We start from the raw sequence: 21,955 nt of genomic DNA on the forward strand, positions 1-21,955 counted from the left end.
ATCCCGATAACTGGAATTGTGTAGGTCTTTATGTTATTATGGTGAAATGTTTTCCCCTTCACTGAAATCTTCAATCATATAAAACACAACGATTAAACAATTGCTTTAACAATGAAGATGATTAATTAAGAAGTACGACACAGGACAAAGTTTGTCATCTATTGCAGGGAATTAGGTCTCCCTGCTTCAACAGTGAATACTATTTTAAGAGACAGTGCACGTATAAAAGAACATGTTAAAGGATCAGTGTATTTCACACTGGGACCAATTTGTCCCATTAGTCATCACAAAACAGCGTTCAAGTGCTATATCGAATATTAGCATACAAGATGAAGAATCCCATTGGCATTGAGCATGCTCAAACCATTCAAAGCCTTATACACCTCTATCAGATCACCTCGCCGGTGCCTAGTCTCCAGACTCTGTAATTTGCAAAACTTAAGCCTTTCTTCGTAAGAGCAACCCTTTGTTCCATTCACTAATCTTGTTGCCCTTCTCTGTACCCGTTCCAGCAGCTCTACATCCTTCTTGAAATGTGGCCTCCAGACCTGTATACAGTACTCAAGATGTGGCCTAACCATTGCCTTATACAAGGGAATAATCACCTCCTTATCCCTGCTAGAAAAATTCCTGTATATCATTGACAAGACACCATGAGCTACTCTTGCAGCTCGTCTGCACTGCTCAGAGAACTTCATATCTGCCTGCACAATTACCCCCAGGTCCTTTTCATTCTCTACCACTGTCAGTGTAGTACCGCAGAGTTGATACGTTGCTCTGGGGTTACTGTTTCCCATATGTAGTACTTTACATTTGTCAATGTTAAACTTCATTTGCCACCTCTCAGCCCATCTGTTCAACCTTTCGAGATCCTGTTGCAGCAGCATAGCATCAGTGGTGTCCTTAACAACCCTGCCAACCTTTGTATCATCTGCAAACTTGGACATTAAACTTGATATCCCATCATCAATATCATTCATAAACACCGAAAACAACAACGGACCCAACACTGAACCCTGAGGAACTCCACTAATAACATTAGTCCACGTTGAGCAGTGTCCATTGATTACCACTCTCTGTCTTCTGCCACTCAACCATCCCTTTATCCATAGCAGCAATTTGCCTCCAATGCCACACTGCTCCAATTTGTGCAGCAGTCTTCCATGTGCAACAGTATCAAAAGCCTTTCTAAGATCCAAATATATAATATCAAAGTTATTCCCTGCATCCAGTTCTTTTGTGACTACATCATAGTACAATCAAATTGGTCAGGCAAGACCTGCCCTTAACAAAACCATGCTGCATCTGAGCTATAACTGAATTCTTGTCTAGATGATCCTGCAGTGCTTCTTTAACCAGTGCCTCCATTAATTTGCCTGGAACAGAAGTTAAACTAACAGGTCTATAATTACTTGTGTCAGCCTTTGATCCTCCTTTGTGAATTGGGGTTACATTTGCACATCTCCAGTCTATGGGTACCTCCCCTGAGAAGAAGCTCTCATAATTATGGCTAGGAGTTTGCTTACTTCCTTTGCTGCCTCCTTTAATATAACTGGATAGATCCCATCCACCCCAGGTGCCTTTTTTATGTTTATCCTCAACAATTTCTCCTCCACTTTCCTCTCAGTTATTACAAAATCATCCAGCTCACTGCCAATGTTTACTTTACCTACATCATTCTCCTTCCTGAATAACTCCTCATGCGTGAATGTAGATGCAAAATACTCGTTTAGATTGTTAGCCACCTGAGCAGGATCCTCAACTGTTGAACCATCAATATCCAGTGGACCAATCTGATTCATCCCTTTCCTTCTTGAGTTTAAATAGGTAAAGAACTCTTTTCTGTTTTTCTTTGTATCCTTTGCCAAGGATTTTTCGTAGTCTGCCTTTGCCTGCCTAATCTCCTTTGTGACTTGGTTACAGACCAACTTATATCTATCATAGGCTTCCATGTCACCCATTAATTTGTACGTATCCCATGCATTTTTCTTCTCTGCCACATGTCTCATTAGTTCATCTGACAACCATTTAGGCCTAAACCTTGAACAATATTTCTTAGTTGGTATGTAAAGCCTGGTAACCTCCAAGATTAGTTCCTTGAATGCTTCCCATTTTGAGTTTGCTGTTGGTAACACCAACAGTTGGTCCCACTGTATAGAATTTAAATACTGTCTCAGACCATCATAGTCGCCTTTACGAAAACAAAAACCCTTCCCTTTACCTCTGATGGTAGTTACCTCCTTGAGTAAATCCCACTTCAACACACTGTGATCACTGCCACCTAGTGGTTCATTTATCTGCAGATTCTTAATGCATGAAGAATCACTACTGATAATCAGATCAAGAGTATTGCTCCCTCTTGTTGCCTCACGAACATGCTGATGTAGAAAACAATCATCCAATAAATCCACAAAAGCCTTGCTAGTGTGCGAGTGACCAATCCACAAATTCCAGTCAATATCTGGGAAATTAAAATCCCCCATTATAAGACTCTCTGATTTACTGGCCCACTCTATTTCCCTGTACAATATCTTATTATACTCCTCAGAGTCATTAGGCCTATAGCACATTCCTACTCTCAATTTTGATTTCCCAATGCTTATGTCACCCCAAACTGACTCGACACTGCACTGTCCAGCGATGTCGACTGGCTTCACTTCCTTGGATTTTATGTGTTTCTTAACTAATAGCCTAACCCCTCCTCCCCTCCTGTCCTGTCTATCCTTTCTATACACATTGTATTCCCCAAATTCCAGTTCCGCATTCCTTATATCTGTGTGACACCACGTCTCTGATATCCCAACAATATCTGCCTTTGATGTTTTGAGCAATACCTCAAATTCATCAAATTTATTTACCAAACTCCTAGCATTGGTGTACACGCAGGTATACATGCACCTGTTTCTATTCTTGGCTACCCTAACACAACCCATGTGTTTACTTGTACCACAATGATTCCCAGCAGTCTCTGAAATATCCTGCATCTTGTTTTTCAGGCTTCTGCTTATTTCAATAGAAACAGTGCAAGAATCACTTCCACCTCTGCCAGTGGCTACTGTTAATCTACTAGTCCTTGTATCCCCCCCAACTAGCAGTTTTCTGACCCACCAAACTCTGCCTCGACAGCATCAGCAAAAATTCTTGCACCCTTTCTATTTAAGTGTATCCCATCCCTGTAGAAGGAATCTCTCCTGTTAACAAGTACAGTCCAGGCTGAAAAAAAATTCTATCCCTTGAGCCTTGCACAATCCCTCCAGGGCCGAATTGATCGACAAGGCTCTCATCATATACTCCCTCCTATCATGTCTGGGAAGAATTGCAGACACTTTCAAATTCAACCCTAATTCACGGCTTTTTTTTCAACAGTGACCTGTACTTGCTAAGTAATTCCGCCGGTCTCCTACTCTTAATATCATTAGTGCCCACGTGTACAACTATATCACCTTTTGTGCCCTTAAAAGATGATATCCGCTCTACAACGTCATCAACCTTTGCCCCTGGCATATGGAAAAGCTATTATTAATATGGATGGAAAATCAGATTCAGAAGCAAGTGCCCCTGAATCTAATGGCCATTCAAGCAAGAAATATTCATGAAGATAACAATAAGTACGCACATCCCAAGCCACGTTCATGGCAAGCAATGGGTGTTTTAATAGGTTCAGGCATCGCGCTGGTTTCCACATTAAAGTATGCGGTGAAGTCACCAGTGCCAATTCGGCAGCTGCAGGGAAATTTTGTGATGTGTTGGGAAAAAAACCTCTTAAATCTGCACAGCTCTCAACTTCCTTAGAAGCATGCTTATCAGCTGGAGAGTTAATTTTGGCAATGATGCTCGAAAAATAAAACTTGCTACATTATGCCTATCTCCTCTCTCTCTTTATGTAATATTAATTTTGAAATTTTTGTAATATTGTACACTTTTGTAATTTTTTCTGTGCACGAGATAAGAAAATTGAATGATTCGATTTACATGTTCGAACATTTCTTTTTTGCTTCTATCAAATTCATTACACATAGTTGGAAAGCGGAATTTCCCTAAATGCTTATTTAGGGAAATTTCGACTTACGCAGCATTCTGCAGAACGCAATCCTTACGTTAATTGGGGAGTGGCTATAGTTAGAGTTGCATGCTATCCAAATGGTATATTATTCTGTGTTACTGCTAACCAATTAGTTTTAGCCATATAGTGCAAAAAAGCCACAGGCATTTGCTGCACTGGCCAAAAATAAATAAATACATAAAAATAAAACAAAACAACAATAATAATAAAAAAAATCAAAAATAATAAAGTAAGATTTAAAAAATGGAAAATACAGGCACTCCCTGGCTTACGTAATGCTCAACTTATGGAAATTCGACTTCATGCAAGTTTTTGCCGGCCGGTGCAAACTTAAAAAAATTCCATAGGAATAAATGGAGATATCGTGAAAATATCATAATGTGAACTCAATAACACATTGTTTTGTTTTTTGGTAATTCGTTCCAAGACGTCAGAAGTTGAAATTTTCGCTATATAACTAAGCTATTTATCTCTCTAAAAGGTCATTTTTATAATGGAAATTGCACTACATTTTTATTGTCATCATATGTTCCGTTATAAGAATCAATTCTGAACATCTTTGATATTTTTCTAAAATATTTCTGGAGGTCACTACCATAAAACAATAAAAACAAGTTGCATTTTCCGGTTTATTTGGCTTTTCTGTTAGCGCAATCTATTATAAACGGTAGTAAACTCGATCCTATTGCATTTGCAATAATACCAATAACTGGAATTGTGGGTTTTTACATTATGGTATTATGGTGAAATGAGTTCCACTTCACTGAAGTCTTCAATCATATAAAAAACATAAATAAATTTTCAGAATCTTCTTTTTATTCCTATTTACTTATTACAATGGTGAAGGGAAAGGGACCAACAGAAAGTGCAAGCAATTTTGTTTTGTTTCCTAGCACAGCCAGTGCTCGAAAACGAAACAAAATTGATTTAGAAATGAAGTTGATTAATTAAGAAGTACGAAGCAGGACAAAGTTTGTCATCTATTGCATGGAATTAGATCTCGCTGCTTCAATAGTGAATACTACTTTAAGGGAGAGTGAGTGTATAAAAGAACAATGCATTTAAGATCAACAGTGATCACAAAACAGCTTTCATGTACTATATTGAAGATGGAAAAGCTATTAATAATATGGATGGACAATCAGATTCAGAAGCAAGTGCCCCTGAGTCCAGTGGCCATTAAAACAAAGAGTATTTATGAAGATATTACGGATAAGTATGGCAAACCCCAAGCCAAGTTTGTGACAAGCAATGGGTGGTTTAATAGGTTCAGGCATCGCGCTGGTTTCCAAAACATTAAAGTATGCGGTGAAGTTGCCAGTGCTAATTCTGCAGCTGCAGAGAAATTTTGTGATGTGTTCGAAAAAACCCCTTCTGAATCTCCACAGCCCTCAACTTCTGCAGCAGAATGCTTATTTTGGCAAAAATTCTCAAAAGGCAAAATTGCTGACATTATGCCTGTGTCCTCTCTCTTTTTATAATTTTATAATTTTGAAATTTTTGTAATTTTTCCTGTACATGAAATAAAAAAATTGAATAAATAATTCTATTTACATGTTCACTGAATATTTCTTTTTTTCTTCAATCAAATTCAATGCACATAGTTGCGAGTGCTGTATAAGTATTTAGAGAAATTACGACTTAAGTAAAATTCGACTTATGTAGAGTTCCGCAGTATGCAACCCTTACGTAAGTTGGGGAGTGACTGTATATAAAAAAATAGATAAGCAAACTGACTAATTATGGGTAATCCCTGCTCAGTGCTTTCTACTGGGGCTGTAAAAACAGTGCTAAGTGAATCATGTTAAGCTGGGAAACTTTATCCATAAAATGAAATGGAAATTATTTCAAGTGGTTGCAAGGCCAGTGTTCCTGGCTGAACTTAAGACCCTATTTCTCTGTATAATAACATTAAATATGTTTTTAATGTTTTAACAGAAACATTTAAAATTTACATACATTCAGGAATGTATTGTGCAAAAAATTTGTAGAAGAATAAGAAAAATTTACCTCAATATGATGATAATGATACATAGCACACTTCCGTATGATACTCTCCAGAAATTAAAACGAATAAAAGATTAACTCAAAATGATTACACTAAAAAATCAATTGAAAACAATTAAAAAAACAATTAAAAAAACAATTAAAAAATTAATTAAAAAGTTTAATGTAAATTTTGAAAAACAATTTTCCTTCCTAAAGCTGACGGAGCTTTCCGACCACATGTCGCGATCACAGGAATGGAAATTACTGGAGTATGTGTGAGCTTGAATCATAAATAGAGATTGTCTTCATGCATGCAGACAAATAATCACGAGTGTATATGAGTTCATTTACCCCCCCACATGAGTACAATGTTCTAACAGAATCAGAATGCATCAGCTAGTTCATATACACACCCCCCCTCGCCCAATGTGCAACATACCTTTTCTCGTATGTGCTATCGCATGACCAAATTTCACTTTTTTCGCTATTTACCAATTTGGCCAATCAGTACAATAAAGATATTAAGTTTCGATACATTCTGTGTATTGAAAAAATAACTACATTATTATGTCTCGGTTAAAGGAATTGAAAGCCAGAACATACCATTCCTGCACTTTTCGATCAGGTAAAACTGCATACGACTGGATTTCCTATTTGGCACATTGTTTCTTACAGAAACTCTGCATTTTCATCCTTAGCCACACATGTATATAGTATTATAAAACCCTTTAGACAGGTGATACAATTTGGGATATAAAACTATGGTACATTATTTAATAACTTCAAGCACTGTAGACTTAGCGATAATGATAATTTATTCTCACTCAATGTTACTTCGCTATATACGAATATAGTTGAATACATATTATATATTCTTTGGGATATGTTAAATAATAACTCTATACCGATTAATCATACAAAGCTTCCTATTAAAGAAATTTTTCACTTAATTAAACTCTTAGTTAAAGCCAAATATATCACCTTTTGAGAAAAGAATACAAACAAATTTTTGGTTTGCCAATGGGATTGAGTCTAAGGGGCTTAATATCAGAGGTCTATCTCTCAATGATTGGGCATATACATTTGACGTCTTTTCTACCCCAAACTTGGTAAACTCATAGTAGTAGTTTTCTTCTGTAATGAATAAGGCAATGTTTCAGGCACTGGAAAGACAAGGCAATGTGAACGGAGAGTACCTAAACCATTTACGATTTGCAGATGACATTGTGGTTATAAGCCACGATCCCAAAGAATTAGAGAAAAATCTTAATCAGTTATGCACAGTTAGTAAGGATTTTGGATTAAAGATGAATATGGCTAAAACAAAAGTAATGATGAACAAGTATGCCACAGAAAGGGAAATAATGAATGAAGGAGCAGTAATTGAAAGGGTGAAGTCATGTACTTATCTGGGACAAGTTATTAGCTGTAATAATGATAAATGGCTGGAAGTCAAGAGAAGAATAAACTTTGGATGGATAGTATTCAGGAAATATAGTCACATACTGAAGAGCAATATCCCAGTTTGTCTGAAACGTAAAATAATGAACCAATGTATACTCCCCACCATGACTTATGAAAGTGAAACTTGGGCACTCACCAAAAGAATGGAAGAGAAGCTGAGAACTACACAGCGAAGAATGGAACAAATTATATTGGGAATCAGAAGATAAGAAGAGAAACACATGGATTAGGCAGCAAACTCAAGTAAAGGACATTCTTATCAAAACTAAAGAACTAAACTGAAATGGTCTGAGGCAGGACACATAGCTCAAAGACATGATGACAGAGGGACTAAGAAAATAACAGAATGGTATCCAAGAGGAACTAGAAGAAAACCTGGAAGACAATGATGGAGAGGGACAGATGAAATTCATTACTTTGTGAGTAGTAAATGGATGGCCATTGCACAAAACAGAAGGAACTGGAAAGTTGCTGGAGAGGCCTTCATCCTGAAGTGGATTGAAAATGGCTGATGATGATCCACATCTAATCTCCATTTGTGGTCTTTTACGCGCATGCACAGAGACAAATAATCTTTCCAAGATTCGAGCTCATGCACACTCGGTAATTTCCATTCCTGTGATCACGGCCTAAGGTCAAAAAGCTGTCAGCTTCTGGAAGGAAATGATTTTTCAAAACTTATTAATTTTTAATTGTTTTTTTTTATTTCAAATTAATTTTTAAATTTTTTTTATTATTGAATTTTGAATTGGTTTCAATTGATTTTTTACTATAATCATTTTAAGTTAATTTTTTATTGGCTTTAATTTCTGGAGAGTATCATACGGAAGTGTGCTTATCATATTGAGGTAAATTTTTCTTATTCTTCTAAAAATATTGAAATCAAAGTAGAACGTATTGAAAATCATAATTCTGTTACATACTATCAAATATTGCAAAAAAGGATAGGAAAAATAGGACCAGGGAATGCCTGGCAGGGGAAAAAGCTAATGACATTGGAGAGTAGATATCATCATTTAATGGCACAAAATGTGATATTGTTGTACACGTTTGCACAAATGAAATTAACAGTGGGAAACCTGCAAATGTACTTAAAAAGTATAGATCAATGTTGTAAAAAAGTTGGAAGTTGGGGTTAAATTTCAAAGTGTCTATAATTCTGCCCAGACATGTGGGGAGTATAAGACGAGAGCCTTGTCAATCAATTCAGCCATGGAGAGTTTGTACAAGGCTCATGGGGTTGAATTTCTCTCAGCATAGCCTTGTTAACAGGAGAGACTGCTTCTACAAGAATGGGATACACTTAAATAAAAAGAGTGCATGAATATTCACTGATGCTATTGAGGTAGTGTTAGTTGGGTCAGAAAACTGTTAGCTTGCGGGGGCAAGGGATTCACAGACTAACAGAATAACTGATTCTATTGGAATGAGCAGCAACCTGGAAAGTAAAGTTCTGGGGTTTTCAAGTACCGCTGGGAGTCATCATGAACAATAAATACAAGTGCTGTGTTAGAGTAACTAAAAATGAGAACAGGTGCATGTACACTTACAAGTACACTGATGCTAGGAGTATAGTAAATAAATTTGATGAATTTGAAGTTTGGTCAGGACATCAAAGGCAGATACCGTTGGTATATCAAAGACAAGGAATACAGAATTTGATTTGGGGAGTACAATGTGTAGAGAAAGGACAGGATAGAAAGGGAGGAGGAATTATGCTGTTAGTTAAGAAACAAAATCTGAGTGTTTCCAGTTGAAATGGGTGGACAAACACTGGGAAAGCAAAAATTAGGGTAGAAGTGTGTTATAGGCCTAATGACTCTGATGTGTACAATAAACATCTGTACAGAGAACTAGAGTGAGCCAGTAAATCAGAAATTCTTATAATAGAGAATTAACTTCCTAGATATTGACTGGAACTTGTGGGTTGGTCAATCATAAACTAGCAAGACGTGTATTTATTGGATGATTGTTTTCTACAGCAGCATGTTTTAGAGGCAACCACAGGTATTAATACTCTTGATCTGATTATCAGCAGTGTTTATTCATGGATTAAGAATCTGCAGATAAAGGAACCACTTAATGGCAGTGATCACAGTATACTGATGTGGGATTTACTTAAAGATATAACTACTATCAGGAAAGGGTTGTTGCTTTCATAAAGGTGATTAGGGTAGTCTCAGACAGTTTTTAAGTGCTATACAATGGGAAAACTGGTGATGTTACCAAGAGCAAATTCTAAATGAGAAGCATTCAAGGAATTAATCTTGTAAGCTACTAGGCTTTTCATGCCAATTAAGTAATACTGGTCGTTTTTTTTTGTTTTTTTTTGTTCAAGGTATAGGCCTAAATCGACATCAGGTGAACTAATCGACATCAGGTGAAAAAAAGTAGTAACAGCAGAGAAGAAAAATGTATGAGATGCATATAAATTATCAGGTGACACAGAAGCCTATGGTAGATATAAGCTATTCTGTAAACAAGTCACAAAGGACGTTAGGCAAGTGGAGGCAGATGAGAAATCTTTGACAAAAGATGCAAAGAAAAACAGTAACGGCATTTTTACTTATGTAAACTCTAAAAGCAAGGGGATGAATTATATTGGTCCACATGACATCGATGGTTCAACTGTTGATAATCCTGCTCAGGTAGCTGACAAACCAAATGAGAACTTTGCATCTACATTCACATAGGCGGAATTCTGTAGGGAAGTGGAGGTCATAAGTTTATAAAACTGTAATAGGGAGATAAATGGTTTTGGAGAGTGGAAGAGAAATTGAAGTGAAACATAAGAAAGGCACCTGGGGTGAATGGGATCTATCCAGATATATTAAAAGGGCAACAAATGAAGTAAGCAAACCCTTAGCCATAATTTTGAGAGCATCCTTGATTTCAGGAGAGGTCCCGACGGACTGGTGTTGCCCAAATATATCCCCAATTCACAAAGGGGATCAAAGGGTGACACGAGTAAGGGAATGATTGGTTAAAATTGGTTAAAATAAGGGAGTCATTGGTTAAAGAAACAATGCAGGATCATAAACACAAGATTGCAGTTATATTTTGTCATGGGGAAGTCTTGTCTGACCAATTTGATCGGATACTATGATGTGGTCACAAAGGAACTGGATGCAAAAAATAATTTTGATATCATATACTTGGATTTCAGGAAAGCTTTTGATACTGTTGCACATGGAAGACTGATCTATAAATTTGAGCAGTATGGTATTAAAGGCAAGTTAATTTCTTGATGGGTGAATGGAGAAGACAGAGTGATAATCAATGGACACTGCTTTTCATGGACTAATATTATTAGTGGATCCCCCAGGGTTTGGTGTTGGACCCATTGGGTTATTAGTGACAGTTTGCTACTGCAACAGGATCTAGAAAGGTTGGGCAGATGGGCTAAGAGGTGGCAACTGAAGTTGCCACCTCTCATTGACAAATGCAAAGTACTGCATGTGAGTAGCAGTAACCCCCAGAGTAACATACCAACTGTGCAGTACTACACTCAAGTTAGTGGAAAATGAAAAAGGCCTAGGGGTAATTGTGCAGTCAGATATGAAGTTTTTTGGGCAGTGCAGAGAGGCTGCCAGAGCAGCTCATGGGATCTTGTCAATGATACACAGGAATTTTGCTAGCATGGAAAAGGAAGTGATTATCCCTTTGTATAAGGCCAGGCCATGCCTTGAGTACTGCATACAGGTCCTGAGGCCTCATTTTAGGAAGGATGTAGAGTTGCTAGAATGAGTACAAAGAGGGGCAACAAGATTGGTGAGAAGAAAAAAAAGAGGCAGTCCTCTTACCCAGAAAGGCTTAAGTTCAGCAAATTGCAGCATCTAGAGACTTGCCACCTGCAAGGTGATCTGCCTCTACTAATGCTAAAACTTCAAATACATAAATTATGTGATTAAAAATAATTTACTCTATAAATACAGTATATGATGAGTAAAATGCAAGAAAGTTTATCTTAATTGTGGAATCCTTTATGTATACTTTTATATTATTTTCAATACCAACATGCAAATCTAGCACTTACCCAAATTCAGTCTGTTTAGAATGTCCAATTTAGTTTCCAAGGAAAAGTTGTTTGTAGCTTTTCCCCATTATTATTACTAGCTGATTCACTCTCACATGATATGGATAGAGAGAGAGAGAGAGAGAGAGAGAGAGAGAGAGAGAGAGAGAGAGAGAGAGAGAGAGAGAGAGATTAAAAGCTGAAACTAACTAAAAATAACATTGATGAGAGGTGTTACCATGAAGCTTGCAGTTCAAAACAATTTCTTGTCAGGAAATGATAGCTCCTAATGAGAAGTTTTATAAACCTTATAAAATTAGAACAGTTCAATAAACCTTAATTAATCAGAACCTTTGAACCAACACTACCTTTTCAATAACAACACCAGACAGAATGACCCATATATTTTGCAACTATGGCCATTGCATTTTATATGCCTTGAACATAGGAAAGTTGTGACAGTATAAAAACATCTATAGAAAATTAACACAGAGATATAAATTAACAAGGGACATGAAAAATAACTTTTGGGCAATAAAAGACACATTTCAAAATTTTTTCTGTTTCTTAAACAGATAATTTGTAGTTTTCAGGTTTGCCTGCAATTTGGCCATTTTCTTGTTAAATTCAACTTTTAACGTAACATACAGTATATATTAAAGGTTGATTTAAATCAACAAACACCCCTTTGAAGGCAAGTATTATGAATTGCAGTTGATTAGAAAATTTAATGGAAGAGCATTATGGTAAAACTGTTCTTCTGAGTAGGCCTCTCAGACACCCAATTCCTCTTAAAGGGGTTTATTTCTCCCAAAGTGTTTGAAATGAATTGTGCTATTTCAGGCAAAAAGAGCACAACTCTGAGGGAGGTTATCAAAATATACAGAGCACTGTAGTGAACCAGCACTAAGTGAACCGTGCTATAGCAGGGAGCAAAGGTACTTTTCCCATGTAGATAACTATCACTTTAAGCTTTCAATTTCTTCAAGTTGTCAGCTTCAATTACCCATAGCAGTAACTTGTTTCAGTAATCAACAACTCACTAGCTAAAAGAAAACTTCCTAAAATCCACTGCAAGTCATTTCCCCTGTAATTTGAATTTATGGCTCCTAGTTCTGGAATTCCTTATAAAAGTGAAAATTTTGCCTTCGTTCATTTTACTATCCCCTCTCAAAGCCATAATTATAGACCACAATCAAGTTCCCTCTATGGTGGTTGGTTTCTTCTCATGATGGACAAATGCCTTGCTAAAATCAGTATAAGTTATTACTTTTGAAGGATTTGAGAGATGAAGCACCACCATATTTTTCAGGAAGGCAGGCCACCACTGCTGTCAGGTTAATATCCAGGTGAGACAAGCACTCCCTCAATGACTCCCAGACTGCCTCAACGGTATCTTCACCTTGTCATGCTGAGGTAGCTTGCATGCTCTGACAACCCCGGGAGCTATGCCAGCAATAGCTTAGCTATCAGAAGGGACACCCAAGCTGGACAGGTCCTCGTGGATAGGAGCCAGCCAAGAGGAATACCTAGGAGAAGGAAAACTCTGATACAAATCATAGTGATGGGTAGCAGCACTTACTATTACCAAACCGAGCTGGTTAATATTAACAATAACTAGCTCAAGACTGGAAACCTGAAGATTTAGGCAAGATTACGGATACAGCACTGCTATGTGGAAAGCAAGGGGAAACTACCACATTAATCATCCCAAGAATATACATGACCAGCCAAACAACAAAAATAGCCAGAGAGTGCAAAGAATCCCCTGGTTTATTTCCTCAAGCGATAAGCCAGATGCTTACAGAACTAAATTCAAAAACAAAGATTAATCACTTAAACTTGTGACATGGAATGTCAGAAGTTCTTATCAAGCAGGGAAATTAGAAAATGTTGCAAAAGAACTTTATGACCGATATCCTGGGTTTAGGGGAGGTGCAATGGCCAGGACAAGGCAAAATGAGTACAGTGAAAGACCACAAACTCATATACTCCGGCGGAAATGAACACAACAGAGAAGTGGGAATCTTTATCAGGAATGAAAAGATCAGATTCCTACTAAATGGATACTGGGCTTTTTCAGATAGGATAGTATTAGCCCAGTTTAATACTCTTCCAATACTGCTTAACATCATACAGGTTACCAACGTCATCATGCACTGATGAAGAATATCAAGCTTTCCTAGAAGACCTCAAGTACATCCTAAACTGAACCAAAAGAAAAGGAATCAATGTAGTTATGGGAGATTTTAACGCCAAAGTGGGAACAGGCATGGTTGGCAACACTGTTGGCCTTTTCGGACTGGGAACAAGAAATGAAAGAGGAAATGCACTGGTTGACTTCTATCAAGAGCATGAAATGGTCATTATGAACACCTGGTTCTCAAGCTACCACCATTAAGATTATACACATGGAAGGCCCCCAATGATGCCCAATCAAAGATTAATCAAAATCAGATCGACTACATCTGATTACCAACCAAAAATTATCAAAATCCTATCCTGGAACTGACATCAGTTTGGACCACTGCCTACTAATAGGGAAGCTGGTTATAAAATTAAAGAAAATCAAGAGTAAGGAACTATAGAAAGCCTAGGACAAAGAAAAACTTAGTTAACCTGTATATGGGAGACATTTCACAAGTACAACTGAAGAGCAAATGGAGGATAGTAATTTTGATCTACTAGATAGAGATCCAGAATCTGAGTGGACCTTGTTCAAGAATATGACAGATGCTGCAAATGCAATTTTTGGATGAGTCCAAAGGAAAGCCAAACAAGCAAGTGACAAGTGATATTTTATTATTATTAGCCATATGGAGCAAGGAAACCTGAGGCAAAAAAAAAAAAAAAAAATCTGAATTACCCTGAGAGAGAGAGGAGGGGGAATCAGAAGTCGAAGAGAATTACCAAGAAAGAGAAAAATAATGATCCAGCTCAGGACCCTGGGTGTGCCAAACCCATACTCACCAGATATGAACCCCTGGAGATACTAGATCTAATGGAGCACAGGTAAAACTTTAAAAACAAAGGTGTAGAAAAATATAAGATGTATGACAGTTTGATTAAAATGGAAATATGGAAGACAGAACAGACATAGGAGGAGAGAGGTAAAAAGATTGAATATCTGCAAAATGAGCATAAGGACCATCTAGTCCACAAAGGAGTGAAGGAACTTGCAACATCAGGAAATACCATGTAAGAGTTCACATTCTGAATAAAAACAACAGGGAAATTGTGGACAAGCAACAGAAAAAGGGTAGATGGCAAGAATATCTGAGGGAACTGTACTGTGAGGACAACAGACAACTAGGAAATGGCAACACCCAAAGAGAAGGTGAACATCAAGACTTTCTGATGGAAGAGCTGGAGAAAGCAATTAAGTCAATGAACAGTTACAAAGCAACTGGCATTGATAATATCCCAGATGAAATGCTCAAATACCTTGGAACAAGAGGAAAACAACAGCTCCTCAATATTTTCAATAATATCCTCAATGGAGGGAAACTACTCCTTGACTTTCTGAAATCCATCTTTATTCCAATACCAAAAAAAGGCAAGAGCAGCAAAATGTGCAGACCACCACACAATAAGCCACTCCATAAAAGTCCTCCTGAAGATGATTCTATGCAGAATTGAAGGCAAGAATCAAAAACAAATTGGAAAAGACCAGATGGGTTTTAAAAAGGGGGTTGGGCACAAGAGAAGCAATATTTGCTCTAACAAAGCATTCAATTGCTAGAAACATGATATCCTCTTCCAGCTCTTGAACAATCTAAACATCAATCCCAAGGAACTAAGGATACTACAGTTACTATACCTTGAGCAAGAAGCAACAATCACTGTAGAAGGAGAAAACAGACTGGGTACAAATTCAGAAGAGAGTGAGGCAGGGAAGTGGTGTGTGTGTGTGTGTGTGTGTGTGTGTGTGTGTGTGTGTGTGTGTGTGTGTGTGTGTGTGTGTGTGTGTGTGTGTGTGTGTGTGTGTTGTCTCCTATGCTGTACAATCTCTATGCTGAAACCATTATAGATGTAATACAAGATTCTAAAAGTAAACCTGGAATCAAAACACACTGTGGCAAATCCCCCATCGAACAAGTGAATAGCTTTAAATATCTAGGGAAGATCTTGACAAATAATGACCAGGGCACAGAAATTAGAAGCAGAATTGGTATGGCCAAAGAGGTAGTTAACAATCTCAAGAACTTCCTCTGTGACACGAAACTGGATTTCCAGTAAAGATATTGAATGGCCAAATGCTACACATAGAGCACACTCTCCTATATGGATGCAAGACCTGGGTCATGAGGAAAGCAGAAATGAGGAAACTGAAAGCCTTTGAGATGTGGACACTCAGAAGAATGCTCAAAATTCCATGGATAGTTTGGGTCACCAATGAGCGGGTCCTTAAGAGGGCAAGAACCACAAGGACACTACTAACTTTAATTGCAAAAAGAAAGAAAATGCCTACCTCGGGCATATAAGAGGCCCACAATATGACCTGCAGAGACTAATCCTGCAAGGGAAGATTAAAGGCAAAAGAACAAAAGGAAGACAGAAAAAAGTGGCTTGATAACATCAAACAATGGACAGAGGGTCTTACAACACAAGAACTATTTCAGAAAGCAAGAGACAGAGTTTGCTGGAAAATGCTGGTCTCCAACGTTCAAATTGAACATGGAACCTGAAGATGAAGAGACAAGCACTAACTATTTTTTCTCTTTGACTTTTCCTATAGGAATAGCTATGGCTCAGTAATTGTGTGAATTGATTGGATCCATGCTAGATGTTAATAAGGCTGAAACAAAGCATGGTATCTTCTTGAAAAGAAATTTCAGTGAAAATTTGACTAAACTGTAGAAACAGCATATGAATTAATTGTTCTCTAAGTTGTTTAAACATGAAGTGACATATTCCATCAGGGCCAGCATTATTAGATTTTGTGTGGACTAAAACAAGACATACTTTAAATACAGTAAAAGGGCAACTGTAGGAATCATGTTGAATTGATTAAAAATTTAGCATTTAAATTTCAGTATAGGAACTTATTTTCTCTAGAAAAATTTCAGTGTCAGCAGTCTGGTTGAGACAAAAAAATTCCAAAGATTTGTTTTTACTTGCTGATTTGATTTGTTTCATTTGGGCCTTTTTTAAATTGTACAAGGTTAACTGGGGTGGGCTGCTTGTGAAAGATGTTCCATTTTTTTCTCTTATTTTTCTCAATTATATTCATCTTACTTTCTTTCTGGGAATTGTGGATTTGACAGTTAATAAAATCACAATGGAAAGCGTTTAATGGCCTTGGTAATGCATGTATTGAGCTGTACAACTTCAAGAGGAATGACTACTATGTTAGACTAGAATGAGTGCAGTAAAGCTCCAGTTCCTTCTAAAGGATGATAAACACTCTCTGCCACAGAGCACAGCTGGAAGTTAAAACATCTTCGACCAAAAGACTTTGTTCATATCAAGGATATTTCCCAAATGAAATGGTCACAGAGGCATCCAAGGCTTCAGTCAAATTGCACATATAAAGACTGTACTGAGGAGTCAAATTTTTAGTTTTCAACAACCTCCAAAGCATCAGACAAGTTATAAATTGCCCTCCTAGAAGAGTGCTCCAATACTACCACCAAGAATCTTGAATGCTTATTAGCAGATCCTGTGGTGAGTGTTTTCTGGATGTCAGGGATAATCAGACTCTTATTAAGATGCATTTACAAGTAATTTACTTATTTCAGTTATACATTCTTTAATCTCAAATTTGCACAATTTACTGTTGTTTGTTAATATAATGTACTTCTATATACCACATTCAGTTTGTATCAATTATTTTACAAGCTGTTACACTTTTGTCATTTACACTTTTATTTTTATCCACCACTGTATAAAAAAGCTAAAGATACATACTCACACAATAAAACCATGAAATATTAATACGAAGTAAACAATCTTAAGTTAAAGCATACCTTGAGGTATAACTGGAACAAAAGGTTCAATATCAGAAGGTTTCATTGGTGTTGCTAGAGGTGTTAGTGGTCCGTTAACCATTACATTACCCAGGTAATGTAGTAATTTTTGTGCTCTGTTTTGAGCTGGTTCAAAATGAAAGAGTTCAGGATTTTCATCAATGAAATGGGTATCAATTGTGCCATTCAAAAACTTTTCACTCTCCAAGACATTTAACAGAAATGGAATATTTGTCTACAATAAATCAACATAAAATTAAAATAGATCATGCAAATCTATAAACAAGACATTTAAAATAATGAAGTAAATTTGTAAAATAATAATTTATAGATACAATATTTATATCAGTTTGATTGAACTAAAATTAAAGACTAATATTACAAATATGCACATAAAAAAAGACATTAAACCACCACCCATATTGATAAATTTCATTCAACTCTCTCAAATGCACTGAACTACAACTCTGAAACACACATGCATGCACACAGAATAGCCATTACACAGTAAATTCAAGTCACACAATTAAGTGAAAACACTAGCATTGCCTTGTTTGTTAGCATTAAATTCATATAATGCCAACTTCCCAAAGCACCTAATATCAATCAAACCTGCCATGTTTGTCTGCCAATACTTAAACTCTGTAAAATTAAATGCTTTTAAATTTCTTTACTTGATTAACTTTTAGATATCTGTCAAATTCATTATAAATGAACATAATAAGTAATTCCAGAAAACTGTAACAAACTGAAACCATACAAGAGATGTTAAATTTCTCCCTAAGTTGAAATACAATTGTGTATGTGAACAGAACTCCATACAATAAATAGTATGTTTTCACCCAAGAAAAAGCTTAGAATATTTATTTTTTACCTAATCAATTAAAAAGAATAAATTGTATTAACACTGAATAAGAAACTAATTATTAAATGCTCTCCAGGTTTTTTAATTTTCACACAAGCCTAATAAAACCAGAAATTACTTTTCATTATTCTTATTAGGCTATTATTCTTCATCACATTTCTTCAATGAGATTTGTTCCATAAAATAATGCTGTTGATAGTTCAGCATTTATATTGAACCCATTGTACTAAGTCTTTGTTGAAAATCAAGCCGATCCTTGCAAGGTACAGAACACACTAATCACAAAACAAACTAACAGTTCCTGACAGCCATGAGATTGATCTTAGAAGCCATAGCGAGACCATCATCATCACCATGTGATGATATGCCTACCGTCTATATTCCCTACTATTTGGGCATGTCTAACCAGATTTTGAAAATCCTCCGGGAATATCGCATAAAATTCGTACAACCACCGTAAAATTCGTACAATTCGTAGCTTACATTCCCTGGTTTCTAACATGAAAATTCCAGCCGCCCCTCTTTTGCATAGCAAAGTGGTATACCCCGTAACTTGCAAAGATTGTGGCAGTTGCTACATAGGAGAGAGCTCGAGATGCCTTCAAGACCACCTTGCGGAGCATGACAGATCAATTCACCTTGGTGACACTGACCACTCCACAATCGCGGAACATTTCTGGTCAACCCACTATGACCTTAACCCTAAATGCGATTAAGAAGTGATCGATCAATTCCGGTACTTCCGCCCAACATATCATGCAATTCAAGAACCATGAATTGCTGCAAGGGCACGAGGCTACACCCTATCTTGAAGCTGGATAAATGCTGGCAGCAGACCCACAGAAGTTTGTGCACCAACTAGTGTACCAATCTAGTAGTTGAATGATCAATCTCGCGGCCATGCACGCATCAGTGCACAACTCTATTCAATTTTGTCTCTAATGTCATTATTCCGTTAGAATCTGTATATTACTGATGAAGGGGGTCCATTTTACCCCGAAAGCTACATTTTTTTTTATTAAATATATTACTGGATATATACAATATTAATCTCCTTAATGGAATCCAGTACAACAGGCCCATTTGTATTCATAGCAATTATATTTTATAGAGCTCTGTCTAAATACTCATATGTTATGTATCTTCAGGATTAAGTAAGGCCCTGAAAATAATGTAAAAAGTTTATATAAATGTAACTAATTCTGAATAGGTACAGGTCTATGGCTGTTCGAATTTTTAAAAATGGCTATGTGGTTTTCAATATTTAAAAATAATAATAATAAATAAATAAAAAATAATAAATAAGATTTTTTTTTTTTTTTTTTTTTTTGGCTGGTGCAGCATAAACCTCAGGCTTCCTTGCACCCTATAGCTAATAATAATAATAATAATAATATGCAGACACATACCTAGTAAAAATGTTTATTATTTAATGCTTGCTTTTTTTTAAAATTGAAAACTCCAACATTTTTTTTTAGAATTCAAACAGACATAGCTCTACAACTATTCAGAAATTGACAAGTTTGTGTTAACTTGTATCATTTTCACATCCTGAACAACACTGAAGGTATGGCACACATGTTTTGAAATACCCTACACAAGCAACAATTATGCACCATGCCACGCAACCAAAATTTGTCTATTTTAATGATTTAAAGATTAACAGGTATATGGTCTAAGTGTATGGGGATCACGGACCAATGAAGAATTTCTGTAACCGTTACTTTAGGTAGAGAAACACTACAAAAACAATGTTGAATCCACCTTAGGAAAATTATTCTACTCCACACTATAATAAACAGATCAAGGATAGTATTATCCCACCCTGTGCAGGCTATATGATACATATTCCACATGTATCATATAAGCCAGCATATACAGCCAGCATTACACCAGTGAAGTAAAGCAGCCATTGTAAATGAATGTCATTTACAATGAGATACTTCATAGGTTCTCCAATTTATACTTTATAAACTGCACTGTTGTGCAGTACTTCATGAATTTGTAACAGTTTGTCTGAATGAAATGTGGAAATGTTTCCTTGCAGGGAGTGCAACTATATTTCATTACAGCATCTAAAGCAGTGGTCAGCAATCTGCGGCTCTTTGAAAATGTAACTGTGGCTCTAATTTTTAGCTCACATGAAGCACAATTTGAAAATGGAGTTAGAGGACATGTGGCATGCAGGACTAAAATGCATTAAAACTGAAACTGAGCATTTGGAAAGGCAAAAGGCTGCCACTGCAATTCTACACAAATGGAGCAATAGACGAGTTGAAAAAGCAAGATTAAATTGTGTTCAATGCATGGAGTAGCTTACCAGACAAGTATATAAATTTGAAAATATTTGCATTTGGACTTCTCTCAGATTTTGGTTTGACGTATTTCTGTGGGCAAATATTTTTGAACATGAACTATATTAAAAATAAATCAAGAAACCAACTGAACAATGCAAGTCTCTCGGCATATTTAAAGATGAAAATTACAGCATACTCACTTGATGTTCAGAGACTTGCTCAAGAAGTTCAGCAGCAAAAGTCACATTAATTCGTACCTAATTGGATGTTTGTTAATTTTTTTTCGGTATTAATAAATAATATTAATAGTCTGGGTGCGAGGTTAGCCTGTGCGGGCATTGCTCCTTAAAGCTCTTCAAACAGAGAAGTTTTTCCTGATTTATTTTCTGCTTTATTAGTTTAAATTGTCATATTAACTTATTTTCTAGAGTAGCTTTATATTCCTAATTATGATACTTAGTTTAAAGTTTAACTTAGACAGAGATTTTGTAGATATTACTTAGTATCGGTAACGGTATCAAATCCACGTGTCACAAACCAAATTTTTTTTTAACCAAATTTAGTCGATTTATTAACCAACTGTTATATCAAATTATCTTCTATAAGTAGATTATAGACCTAGTCAGGATCCTTAGTTTATTCTAAATTGAGATAACGAGATTTGGAAGCTAATCAATACTTACGAGTCCGTAGAAATACTGTTCATGAATTCCCGCCATTTTTACACGATAGCATAAGCTTAGTGTCGTATAGTGCATAATATAATATTGTCAATTAATCAGTAAATCTATTAATCTTGATAAACTTTATTGTCAATTAAATTGTACTTTTAACTCTATATATATATAACGACTTAATCGTAACAAATAATTAATACATAACTATAGTGGTACACGTGATACGGAAGTTGTATAAAGGGAACTCGTAGAAAACACTAGATACCGAAAAAAATATATATATAACATAACTGTTTTGGGATATAACTTAAGGATTTAATTTTTGTTTTGAATTTTATTGAATTAAATCGGAATCATGACTCTGACCAGAGCAGCAAAGCAAAAGGCTCAAGCTAATGGGAGTGCTGTGGTTCAGGGGAGAACTGAGGGGGGTAGTTGCCCTCTGAATCACAGTCTATTAAAATGCACTGTTTGCTTGATGTTTGCGGAGCAGTCGGGTACGGGACATGATACTGCCAAGGGGGATGTCTTTGTGTGTGCACGATGTAAGGAGTGCAAGAAAATCAGGCGAAAACTCAGCGTTGTTATGGGCCTTTATGAGAGCTTGAAGGACAGA

At 36.4% G+C, this 21,955-nt stretch overlaps 1 protein-coding gene across 5 annotated transcripts in view; it reads right to left on the reverse strand.

Annotated features, from left to right (window-relative positions):
* Window positions 1–21,955, reverse strand: part of PCB (Pyruvate carboxylase) — a 593,745-nt gene that overhangs the window by 248,214 nt on the left and 323,576 nt on the right. For all 5 annotated transcript variants that reach the window (XM_090389678.1, XM_090389679.1, XM_090389675.1 and 2 more), the window contains one exon: window positions 17,501–17,735. In XM_090389678.1, the coding sequence (XP_090245804.1) occupies window positions 17,501–17,735 (235 nt within the window). The remainder of the gene's footprint in view (window positions 1–17,500; window positions 17,736–21,955) is intronic.

Source organism: Mastigoproctus giganteus, chromosome 2 (genome assembly GCF_048544385.1).
Source record: "Mastigoproctus giganteus isolate SK-2022 chromosome 2, ASM4854438v1, whole genome shotgun sequence".
NCBI lineage: Eukaryota > Metazoa > Arthropoda > Arachnida > Uropygi > Thelyphonidae > Mastigoproctus > Mastigoproctus giganteus.